This window comes from Sebastes fasciatus, chromosome 10, assembly GCF_043250625.1.
Source record: "Sebastes fasciatus isolate fSebFas1 chromosome 10, fSebFas1.pri, whole genome shotgun sequence".
In the NCBI taxonomy this organism is placed as follows: domain Eukaryota; kingdom Metazoa; phylum Chordata; class Actinopteri; order Perciformes; family Sebastidae; genus Sebastes; species Sebastes fasciatus.
In genome coordinates this window covers 21,047,548-21,060,342 of record NC_133804.1, presented here as the reverse complement: position 1 = coordinate 21,060,342, position 12,795 = coordinate 21,047,548, and the positions used below count along the sequence as shown (strand labels likewise).

General features: G+C 39.4%; 1 protein-coding gene across 3 annotated transcripts; it reads left to right on the top strand.

Moving 5' to 3' along the window:
• Positions 1-4,872: 4,872 nt before the first annotated feature.
• On the top strand, positions 4,873-12,564 carry LOC141775517 (eukaryotic peptide chain release factor subunit 1). 3 transcript variants are annotated; one of them, XM_074648966.1, is made up of 11 exons: positions 4,873-5,042; positions 5,407-5,518; positions 6,822-6,997; positions 7,708-7,847; positions 7,991-8,129; positions 8,301-8,491; positions 9,225-9,354; positions 9,462-9,635; positions 9,748-9,812; positions 9,905-10,052; positions 11,807-12,564. In XM_074648966.1, exons 2-11 carry the CDS (start codon positions 5,433-5,435, stop codon positions 11,887-11,889), a joined length of 1,332 nt encoding a protein of 443 aa, XP_074505067.1. In that variant the 5' UTR covers positions 4,873-5,042; positions 5,407-5,432; the 3' UTR covers positions 11,890-12,564. The 3 variants fall into 3 exon arrangements, with proteins under 3 accessions (XP_074505067.1, XP_074505068.1, XP_074505069.1); XM_074648967.1 differs by having other exon boundaries at positions 4,967-5,301; XM_074648968.1 differs by having other exon boundaries at positions 4,971-5,317.
• The last annotated feature ends 231 nt before the right edge of the window (positions 12,565-12,795 follow it).

The following is a 12,795-nucleotide window of genomic DNA, read 5'->3' as shown; positions in this document are numbered from 1 at the left end:
TGTTAAACCTGCCTTGTGCGTGTTTGTTATATATTTTATGTGCTTTCTCTCAATAAAGTATTGAAACAAAGAAATAAAATCTTGTTCCTATATATGTTTTGGCCATTTTTGCTTCTGATTCAGGCTCTCACTGCCACTCTGTTCTGGTAAATATTTTCTGTACATATACCTTTAGCATACCCAAATATAGTGAAAAATGCTAAATGGAAATATATCAGGAAAAGTGACACATCAGACCTCAAGCCCAACTTGTTTATTAGAAATACAATAAGCGTTTGATGTCCAGAGTGCTTGCATAACCTCACTCTCTTGACACTGAAATTGCCAAAGAGGAGAAAAAAAGATACGCAACAAATATCCACATTTGCTTCTTAATTTTTCCAATAATCAGGTGTCCAAAGACAGATGGAACTACAGCCACAACATATATATAGCATACTAAAAAAAACTAAAAAATGAACATACATGTAGCATTAACAGTGAACAGAATGTATTTTTGTCAGAGTTGAAAGTGTGTAATTGTTTTTCTACAACCAAATGTCATTGAAGACAAAAAACAAACTCATATATTTCACTAAATATGACCCACTATATCTACAGAAGGCTCAGTAGTTATTTGCTGTGCGACCTATAACCCTTAATAAGAACCACACTATATTACATCGTACTCACACTGCAATCTTAGGCTCACACAAAGCTCACCCAGCCTCTCACCCACTAATTTGCAATCTGCATCATCAACCTCAACAACACAAGGTAACTGGATTATTGAGCAGCCTGGCTTGAAACACCCTGCTAGATTTCTTCTTTTTTTTTATGTCTTTTATACCACCAGTCACACTAATTGGACAGCTGAACTTTCTCTGGCTTGAAAGAGCCCACGCAGCAGTTTGGAAGCCACATTTATGCAACACTCACAGGCTAAAACGATGGCTGAACCCTTTGTGCTGACGTGGATATAAAAAGGAAAATGCATGCAACATTCAAGACACCTGTTTCATCACAAACTAGTAGTGTACAGTAGGTGGGTGGAAATAAGAGTTCAATTTAAAAAGTGGCTTCTGCTGTAATGTTTTTTCTTGAATAGTTATGAGACCATCTACTGCTGAATATGTCAGAAAACTGAGTCACTAAAGTTTAATCCTCCTGCCCTCAGAGTAGGCTACCCACAGCTGGTTTCTGAAGGCCAAATGTTTCTCCCACTGGACAGTCTTTAACCCAAGTGAAGTGTTTGGTTCCTTAAAATTAAAGTCAGCAGCAAGATTGTGCGAAGCAAGGTGAAACACAGTAAACCTAGATAAATGTTGCTTATTGTGCAATGCTTGATTCTGTATTTTTCTGACAGGTGAAACCTGAGGATTATAATAATGTTCTTTAACGGTGGCATTTACCCCAACATCGTTTTCAGGAAATTCAATTTTTCAGAGGAAATGTGTAAGAAAGAAAAAAAAGCTGACAACAGCTGATGCGTGCTTGAGTTCATCTGGCAAACATGTTTTGTTTTCTTTGCTGTCGCTGTCACAAGGGCCGATACAGGAAATCTTTCCTGCCCAAAGCAATAACTCTGTACAACACACCTCACCTCTGTCTAACAGAGAGCTCTCAGCTTTATTATGTCTCAGCCACATGCCATTCTGTTTTGCTCCTGCAGTAACCTTGCACATGTTCAATTGCACATTGGTTTAATACCTCATTTAATTTTTTTATTTAAAACAAAACATTTAACTTGCAGACTTTGCTTATGTATATAGTATGTTATTGTTATTCTCTGTTTATTTTTTCTAAGTTAGTTGTAGTAGTCTGGTATATTTATAGTCTATATTGTGAATAATATAGATATTTATCTCTAGTGTTGACATGCAGGTCCTTCCTTCCTGCAGCTGTCAGGCTCCACAACCAGCACTGCTCCCAGTAGACCACTTACACACCAAATACTGACAATAACCTGATATTTTCAGGTGGAATTTCATTTCATTCTCACTGTGCAATATCATTTTCCACTTGTGCAATTTTGTTAATAGTCTGTTTATTGTCAATACTGTATATACTGTTCCTGTTTTTATACTTCCTTCTATTTAAATGGTTCGTATTTTGTTACACTTTGTTTAGCTCTTTTTTTTACTGTGTTAGCTGATGCTTCTTGTTTTTTGCACTATCCCCTTTGCTGCTGTACACTGCAAATGTTCCCACTGCGGGACTAATAAAGGAATATCTTATCTTATATTATCTTATATTTACTGTGTACTGTTCCTGTACATTGCCCTGATAACATGCTGCTTTAACACAATAATTTTCCAATTTGGGATTAATAAAGTACATCTATCTATCTATCTATCTATCTATCTATATCTATTTTAAAGTACTAAACATGCAGAAGCAGCGTTCAGTTTTTATGTACCAAATATTTGGAACAAGCTCCCAGAAAACTGCAGGATCGCTCCAACTCTTGAGTTCTTTTAAATCAAAGCTTAAAACTTCCCTGTTTGCTGCTGCCTTTTATTAAACCAGATAATGATCTTATACTGCACTATAGCTTTTACTCTTGTGTTATAAATCTATCTAATCTTTAATGTTTTTATGTTTCTATAACTGTTTTAATTATGTCTTAATGTTCTTTTTCACAAAATGTTCTTGAATGTTTATGTAAAGCACTTTGAATTGCCCTGTTGCTGAAATGTGCTATACAAATAAAGCTGCCTTGCCTTGCCTTAAAGTGACCAGCAGATGTCACTCTTTATACTGAATATACTGTATATGGAAAGCTCTCACATAACAAGTAGTCTGATGACAGTGTAATATGTATAGGCTATAAAGGCACCAGGAAGTATTTAGGGGGAAAGTACAAACTCTGAGAGAATCAACAGTTAAAAAAAAAAAAAGTCTGTGCCAGATTTGTACAACCTGCTAATTCAACTGAAGTCTTTATGAGTCACATCACACTAAACTACAAATCTGATAATGCAAAGTCAGTGGTACCAGACCATAGAATTATGGAATATGTCATATAACCTTAATCCCTAACTATATTTAATTTAGGAATTGCTTTTTTAAAATAATATTTCTTAATATTAGGAAAATCTATCTGTCATGGTGGCAGGTGACCTGAAATTGTTTACCGGCCACTGCCAACATTTGCCCTGTATTTGGCAGGTGGCAGATGCTACTTTCATTCCCTGGTCACATCACACTACAACTACAAGTCCCATAATGCACAGGTACTGACGCCCACCCAGCTTCAACCAATAAAGGAATATGGAAGGCTCTCACGTAGCAAGTAGTCTGATGACAGTGTAATATGTAGGCTATAAAGGCACCAAGAAGTATTTAGGGGAAAAGTACAAACTCTGAGAGAAGCAACAGTAAAAACAAAACAAAAAAATTCTGTGCCAGATTTGTACAACCTGCTAATACAACTGAAGTCTTTGAGTCACATCACACTATTAAATTAAATTAAATTAAATTTGCTTTATTTGCATGACTGTCAGGTGAACAATATTGCCAAAGCGCCAATTCAATAATAAATAAAAAATAAAAAAAGAACAAAATAAAAAAATAAACATATATAAATATACATATATACAATTCATTTAGCAAATTACAATATATAGGTATTTAAAAAGAACATGCATGTGAATGGAAGAAAATAATAAAGACGTAATTAATGTTTTTTGTGTCAATAAAACAAACAAACAAATAAAAAACAATTAATAACAATATATTGCAATATCAAAGGATAAATGTAAAAACAACAAAAAAACAAAAAACACATGAAGTAGAGGAGTAAATAAAAGGCAGTGTAGTGACATACACTAACTACAAGTCCCATAATGCACAGCTACTGACGCCAGAGCTTCAACCATGTGGGGGTTTTTTACCTTCCAATCAATCGTTGTTTCCATTCTTATGATTGACTACCAGTCGAGAGCTGTTATTGGTTTCTATGTGTTTTTTTGTCTGCCACTTCTGAAATCTACAGTAGGTAGAACACTTTAAAATTATAAACACTGAGTCAGTGGTACCAGACCATAGAATTATGGAATATCTCATGTAACCTTAATCCCTAACTATATTTAATTTAGGAATTGCTTTTTAAAAATAATATTTCTTAATATAAGGAAAATCTATCTGCCATGGTGGCAGGTGACCTGAAATTTTTACCTGCCACTGCCAACATTTGCCCTGTATTTGGCAGGTGGCAGATGTCCCTCTACTCACCCAACTAACCCCCCCCCCCCCCCCACAAACACACACACACACACAGACACTCACCTTCACTCTCACACACATACATACACGTACTCTCCCTCACACACATACACGCACGTAGACTTGCACATGGCTTCGGCCCTGTATTTTAACAACCTTGCAGACCTAGAACACAAACGTTGAATACAAGACTATCTATGCAGTAATGCTTTTTTAAAGGTTCAACAAGCTTTTAAAAAGAATAATGTAGCTTTTCATTCATCCGTTTTTTATATCCATATGTATTGTATACTGTGTATACTGCACTATTTTAAGTATTTTACTAGTATTAGTACTATATTAGTATCATTATTTTTAACTTTCAAGATGTTTCAAAATCTCCTGTATTGTGTTGTCAATTGTACTACTCTCCGAGCCTCTAAAATTGCCCAATTGACAAATAAAGTGATTTGAATTGAATAATTTCATTCCCTGGTTACATTGCACTAAACTACAACTCCCATAATGCTCAGCTCCTGACGCCCACCCAGCTTCAACCATGTGGTCTTTTTGTACCCTCCATCCAATCGTTGCTTCTCTTCTTATGATTGACGTACCAGTCGAGCGCTGTTATTGGTTTCTATGTGGTTTCCAGGAAGTGAACGCCACAGTTTTCAAACCACCTCCCACATGTGTGAGGAGCCCCGTCGTTAGCAGCACCACGCGTGGAGAGGAAGAGGAGAGAGAGAGAGAGAAACCGGGACCGGGGGAAGGCAACGTCACTCCTCGGACCACCGACACCGACGTAAGCGGACAGATAGCGGACAGAGAGCGGCGCGGCGTTGTCCGAGAGGCAGGTACCGTACCGGCTTCATTTTTTAAATTCACCGTTACATACACGCCACGTCTGTTGGTTTCCAGGGGAACAAGAAGTAGGTCGTATTAGATAAGAACAGGGTGGACGCTAGGGCCTGGCAGAAGAAGTAGGCCTGGTACTCCTCCGCGCTCTGTGGTGAGACACACAGCCCGGGTAGAGGCTTTCACTCCCGGCTAGCCGTGCTGCCAGTTACCGGTTAGGTGCCTTAACGGACACCGCGCCACCACTAGGTTGGAGAGGTACCTACTCCAGCCGGTTAGGACGCATACTTTGCCAGTGGATAACCCTCAATATATCTACTGTGCCGGGTTTAGTTAACTTCCCTTTTCCACGTCTTTTATCAGGTGCTGAACACGATTACAGCAGAAAGATGGCGGACGACCCCAGCGCGGCGGACAGGAACGTGGAGATCTGGAAAATCAAGAAGCTGATCAAAAGTTTGGAAGCTGCCCGCGGGTAAGGAAGGGGATCTACTAGTCAGCACTCGATGCCACCTGTACAAGCTGATAGTGTGAATGTGTGACCGGAGCAACAGCTGGATATCTGGATAAAGCGGGGGCCGAGTTTTTTTGGGAGTGGTTAGCTTAGCATATGCTAACTTAGCTTAGCTGCTAGCATGCTAATTGCTAACCTCCCTAACGGCGGTCGTGTTTTAGCCTGTCTGGAGGTCGGAGGTGTTGTGTTTTAACACGGAAGAATGTGTGTTTTTGATGCGGCTGTGTCAAGAAATCAAGTCCCACACAAAAGGGTTTAAAAGCTAGAAAGCTAATGTTAGCTTTGTTGCTAATAGATACCCGCTAATAGACGTCATCTTTGGAAAGAGAGAGGGCCGCCAGCCATGGGTGTATTTAACAAGAAAGAAGCACGTTGGTGACAGAGAGGAAGGCCGGCTAGCTTACAGCTGGACGTCCACATGCTCGTGATAGTCTGCCTTTTATATATGATTATATAGATAGGAACTTCCCCACAAAGAGTCCACCACGTTAGTCACCTCATGGCAGGGTTACACTTAAAGCTTTACTGTCTACAAAATGTGAAGTTGATAAGAATCCCAGATCAGTTGCTTTGGGAGGGCCTTCTTGATTTATCAAACACGACATGTGAAATTGTGGGGTGTTGCTACACTTTGCTTTGTAGCTTGTTCTGCGACAGCTTTTGCCGGTCTAATGTTGCGCAGAATCTGCTGTCCTGTGCTGCCATGTCACTGTCACACACACACAGTTGACCGTTTGCCCTATATTCATCCAGCTGCTGCTGCTGCTGCTACCTGCCCGTGTGTCTGTGTGCAGTGTCAGCCTGTACTGGTATGCTTTGTCTTTTGACTGGCAGTGAAAGGAGAGTGTGGAGCAGTGGAACTGAAACAGTCCTCGGCTTAAAGGGCTGTGTAACTGAAAAGCCCACCCTGTTTGTCCCTCAACCTTTCAGACCTTGTCAAGGTGATGTTTTGCAAGGCAGGGTTGTGTATTTACAAAATGCCATGTGAGCTATATGCAGTGTTATCTTGAAGGTAATAAAGTGAGTAGGTCAAAGTTGGAGTGCCGAATAATCCAAGTTGATTAAAGTTGACGTGGATAACACCTATCGTGTCAGTGTCATTTTGATATAGATATGAATGACGTTGTGGTGTTACGCTCTCAAATCTGTACAGCACTAATGTTTATAGTGAGTTATTAGACACCGCATCCCCTACCATCTTGTGTGTTTGTATACCTAAATGTTTATGTAAATCACTAACATTAAATCTTCACTCTCTTTCTAGTAATGGCACCAGTATGATCTCTCTGATCATCCCTCCCAAGGACCAGATATCTAGAGTGGCCAAGATGTTAGCTGATGAGTTTGGTACTGCTTCCAACATTAAGAGCCGAGTCAACAGGCTCTCTGTACTCGGGGCCATCACCTCTGTACAGCAAAGACTAAAACTCTACAACAAGGGTACGTGTTACAATGAAAACCCAAATAAAACAATGCTGACTTGCGGGATTTTTTTTCCAGGGGCAGCTGGACAGAATTAACTTCTGTCAGGGCATCTTTACCGAAAAAAATCCTCATGTTCCCAGATAAGGCCAGATAGATAATCAGAATTAGTGTTTAATTGACATTTAGTCAGATGATACTGTTGCAAAGATATAATTTCAGTGGCTGTGACAAAAGCTGATCATTGATAGCAGAAGTCCAGATTTATAAACATGAACAGGTTTTCAGTTACAGTGGGTCTAGAATGAACTGGAAATTACAACATCTTTCTCAGCATTTTACCATGCGTATGTATGGTGTATTATGCGCCTCCTTGCAGTTTCTGCCCAGCTAGTAAATGAGAGGGCAATGTTCCTAGCACAAGATGTGATTATAGCATTAAATTGTAAAGTCGGTTGCTATATGCACAAGAGAAGGGTGTGTATTACCCATCGGTACAGTGCTTACATCACATCATAATAGAAAAACACTCCAGGGAAAACACTTGGGACATTTTGTCACAGTATGTTATGGCCTTTTAGAACCAAGAGTGGAACATGTAAGGCGACATATTTGAGAGAGTTTGATGATGCCGGCCTCCCCTCCAGAAAATCTACATTGTTAATCCAACTGTACAAAATCCGGATGTTTGTCTAATCTTTTGGCCTCTGACCTTTCTCTCTTGCCAGTGCCACCCAATGGTTTGGTCGTGTACTGTGGCACCATTGTGACAGAGGAAGGCAAGGAGAAGAAAGTCAATATCGACTTTGAGCCTTTTAAGCCAATCAACACCTCCCTGTACCTCTGCGACAACAAGTTCCACACCGAGGTGAGAGCTTTTGCTTGGTTTCTGTGTCTGCATATGATATTATATATTCTTTTACAGACATTAACTTCTCTCTCAGAGTCTATATTATACTGGCTTTATGTCACATTGTCATCATCCATTCTTCCCTAACTCTCCCCTAACAGGCATTGACAGCCCTGCTCTCTGACGACAGTAAGTTTGGCTTTATTGTGATCGACGGTAGTGGGGCACTGTTTGGCACGCTGCAGGGCAACACCAGGGAGGTGCTGCACAAGTTCACTGTGGACCTACCCAAGAAGCACGGTACTGACCCACAATACACACGAAACACTCAACTTTTGATATTTTCAACTACACAGCAGGGATCATTAGATAATTGATTACATATTACTCTGTGTTAGTTTGTAGATCTTTGTTTTGTCCATAAAGAAACATTCTAAAGGTTGTGTGTCCTGTTCTTCATCTTTCTTTCAGGCAGAGGAGGGCAGTCTGCTCTGCGTTTTGCTCGTCTGAGAATGGAGAAGAGACACAACTACGTGAGAAAGGTGGCTGAGACGGCTGTCCAGCTCTTTGTGTCCAACGACAAAGTTAATGTGGCAGGAATGGTCTTGGCTGGCTCTGCCGACTTCAAGACCGAGCTCAGCCAGTCGGACATGTTCGACCCAGTAAGTCTCTGTCTGTGTGTGTTCTGATAAAAAGCAGTACAAAAAACGTATTTACTATGTAATATATCAATAATTCATTGATGTGAATGTCAAAACAATTCAGAAACTAGACAACTCAACAATTTAGAATCTCAGTTTGCTTTGTGGGGAATAGATACCAAAAAAAAGACAGATTGATTTGTTCCATTTTTAAAAAGAACAAATGCACAACATATACAAACAAACTATGTAATTCTTCACACTTAGCTAGATTAATAGTAGGTATATCGTGTTTTTATGAGAATATTCATCATATGTATTTATTTATTACTATTGTACAGGTAAAGGACTGTTGCCAAATTATTTGTATTCTTGGTAAATACAGTGGGGTTCACTGGGTGTTACTTGTAGCAGTTTTTTCCAAATGCTAATGGGTCTTTTTAGATACTATATAGAGCCATACCATAATGAAGAGTACCTCCCTCAATCCCCTTTTTAAGACCCCTATTCACACTGCAAAAAAAAATCATTTAGGCTATGCCATTTAGTGCAATTTGCTCTTGTCTGTGGGTTGACTTGCACCACAATACACCCCAACATTAGCAACCTTTACGTACATTATAAAGCAATATGCTTTACATTTGGAGGAAAACCTTATTGATATTAGTGTGCTTCTTAATTATATCACGTTATGCCTGTGTGGATATCTCTATAGTGTCTTTAACCAATGCATGTTTTTTGTTTTTTTTCACAGAGGTTACAGGCCAAGGTTTTGAAGCTGGTGGACATCTCGTATGGAGGAGAAAATGGTTTCAACCAGGCTATTGAACTCTCAGCAGAGGTTCTCTCTAATGTCAAGTTCATCCAGGAGAAGAAGCTCATAGGTGAGTTGTCCTATTGACACATTGGAACAACTGTTTTTAGGTGACCGCTAAAGAAAACAAAAGCTTTTATTGTTAGAGATTTTCTTAATGGTTGTTCCTCTATACAGGGCGGTACTTCGATGAGATCAGTCAGGATACGGGGAAGTACTGTTTTGGTGTGGAGGACACACTCAAAGCCCTGGAAATGGGAGCAGTGGAGATCCTGATAGTCTACGAAAACTTAGACACCATGCGTTACATTCTACGTGTACATGGGGCAGAGAGCAACGGATTAGAGAACGGTACACAAGCCACAAATATCACATCTAACATTACTCTGAACCAAGAAAAATATTGAAAAGAAATATTATACTATAATGCTATAATCTTCATGTCTCTCTTTTTGGTTTTCAGATGAGAAGACTTTGTATCTAACGCCAGAGCAGGAGAAGGACAAGTCTCACTTCACAGACAAGGAGGTGAGCACCACAAAGAAGGGACAGATCCCTGTGATTAAGTTAGACCCATTACCCATCATGCCATGTGTTCCTGACTCTGATTGTGTTTCTAGACGGGGCAGGAACATGAGCTGATCGAGAGCATGCCACTGCTGGAGTGGTTTGCCAACAACTACAAGAAATTCGGAGCCACGCTGGAGATAGTCACAGACAAGAGTCAGGAAGGGTCCCAGTTCGTCAAGGGCTTTGGAGGCATCGGGGGTAAGCACACTGTCGTTTACGATGGGGTTTATGACAGTGGAATTGCACATTTGTACAACATCAAGTTAGGAAGAAAGGAGGATATGTGTAGTTCAGTAGTTATTACTAGAGGGAGCAGGGTCAAGCCTCCACTTGTCCTCAGGTTTCCACTGTGCTTTTCCTTTGCAACCTGAAATAGTATAGGAAACAAGCCTTTCCATTATCCACATAACCACTTTGTCACAATTAAAACGTGTGTGTCTTTTCAGGATCCTGAATTGAATTTTATGCTGAGATCAGCAACAATTAAGACATTGATAGCCATGGCTATATGATTGCAAGAATGTCACGGGCTAATAATAATCATTGGCTTAACTCCATGAACTCAAGACTATGACGTATACATAGAAGGTGACTAATTTGGATTAAAAGATGCCATGTCAGACCACTTTTAGGAAATAGAGATATAACCATGGCAACAGCACAGTAAAGTAACAGACTCCTGCTCTTTAACTAGATAGGCTACTTGATATGGATTTTGATACAGTAGTGGGGGACGGGCTGTCCCAGTTTGGTACTCTTCTCTTTTTTTTCCTTGATTCACTTTCCTCCTGTCCTTTGGCCACCCTCTGAATTTTTTTTAGGAGACACGTGGTGGACAGGTAAAGAGGCATAGTGAAGGCAAAAAATAAAAGCACCCTAATGCTACGGTCATATAAATACTGTGCTGTATTTGCACTGTAAGTTGTCCTCCCCTTTGAGGACAGATGTGCACTAGAAATTCCCTATGTTGTCAATAAAGTTTCACATTATCCTTTATGTTCCAAGTGCTCGGAAAACATTTGTTATAGATGAATCGATTAGTTGTCAATTATTAAATTAATCGGCAACTATTTTGAAAATCGGTGTGAGTACATTTTTAAGAAAAAAAAGTAAAAATTCAGATTCAAGCTTCTTAAATGTGAATATTTTCTGGTTTCTTTACTCCTCTATGACGGTAAACTGTATCTTTTTTTTTTGACGAAACAAGACATTTGAGGACGTCATCTTGGGCTTCAGGAAACACTGGTCGACTTTTTTTCACCATTTTCTGACATTTTATAGACCCAACGACTAATCGATTTATCAAGAAAATAATCAACAGGTTAATCGACAATTAAAAATAGTCGTTGGTTGCAGCCATAATTTGTTTTTTTCTAAAGAGTGTGTGAGAGATTAATTTTTTGAACCACGCTGTGTCACAACTTTGAACATTAGTGGCATGATAAATGAAAGGATCCAAAATAGAATATATTTGACATGGATTCCTGCTACAGGTAAGGACTTTTCATGCTGATGTGTTGTTGTCCAGTAGACATTAGCATTATAGAATTCTTAATTGTGCAAAATCTTTAAATCGTTTCTCTGTGAACAGGTGTGATGCAGAATGTTTAGCAGGACAATTGTGGAATCGTCGTGAGTCTAAAATGTAGAGCTGATCAAATTTTTTTTTTAATGAAGAAACAGCAAATACATACTAAATCCCTGTACATTTCCTCCTCAACTGAAAAGTAAATTTTATGTTGTATTAAAAATTCAGTAAGTAGAATTTAAAAACAGGATTCATGAATGCATGCTTTTTGGATACAAATACTCCCACCCCAATAGCAAAGAGGGATTAGCTTATCCTAATAAAAAATTCTCCCTTTTAATGCTGCCACGATCTAACCAAACATGACATAAACTGGTCCGGCATCATATTACCCTTGTTAATCTATCATGTCTGTGTTCCTCAGGTATCTTGCGGTACAGGGTGGATTTCCAAGGCATGGAGTACCAAGGAGAGGACGATGAGTTCTTTGATTTGGATGACTACTAGGTAGTCGGGGACTGTTATTGGGAGAAAAAAAGAAAAGAAAAGCAAAGGAATGAATGAAGAAATGAGGAAAGAAAAATGCCACCTCTCTTGCAGCAAGTGAGAGGTGCAACCGTGTTGACCATATATGACAGACATACCTTCCAATTTACCTGTTGCATACACAAACTTGTGCATACATTTCATCTGTACACACGACAAAAAAGCATCACACAGGCTGAAGAGGAGTGAGATTTTCTTTCATCCAGAGAGGGAGAAAACCCTTCCTGAATAAATCCCTGCCTTAGAGTGCTGGTTCCTTCCCCTAGTTGGATTGGACTCGACTCATTTTGTTCTTTTTTTTTCTCCTCCCCTCCATTTTGAATGAACACAACAGCAAGTTCCCAGATTCCTCGCTGCCCCTAACCCGGTCTGAAGATGAACTTTGGACTCTGTCCTCACATATAGAAAATATATTTTCCTTTCTTGCCTCATCATACCCTTACCCTCTCTCTCTCTCTCTCTCTTCTCTCCCGTCTATGCTTTCTCTCTCTTCTGTTTTTTTTTTTTTTTTTTTTGCATTTCATTTTTTTACTGGTAACTGCTGCTGTTGTATTTTATGAGAGTGGGGGATTTTTTTTACCTGGGTTTCTGTAGAGAAAGGGGGACAAAGTATTAAATTTGAACTGCTGAAAACCATTGCTACCTCCTCATCTGCTGTGGTCTCAATCCTGTGCTGTCTGTCCTCTTCCTGGGAAGGCGGACCTTTTCTCTGCTTTTCTGACCTTTTTAAATGAACATATTGTTGTGAGTGATATGTATGCATGACTGCTTTTAGGGGATTCTGTTGTCCAATTGGTCCATCAGGATACACCTCATGTTGAAATTGAATTAATTTCAAATTGCAGAAAGCAACGGTATCTGATCTTA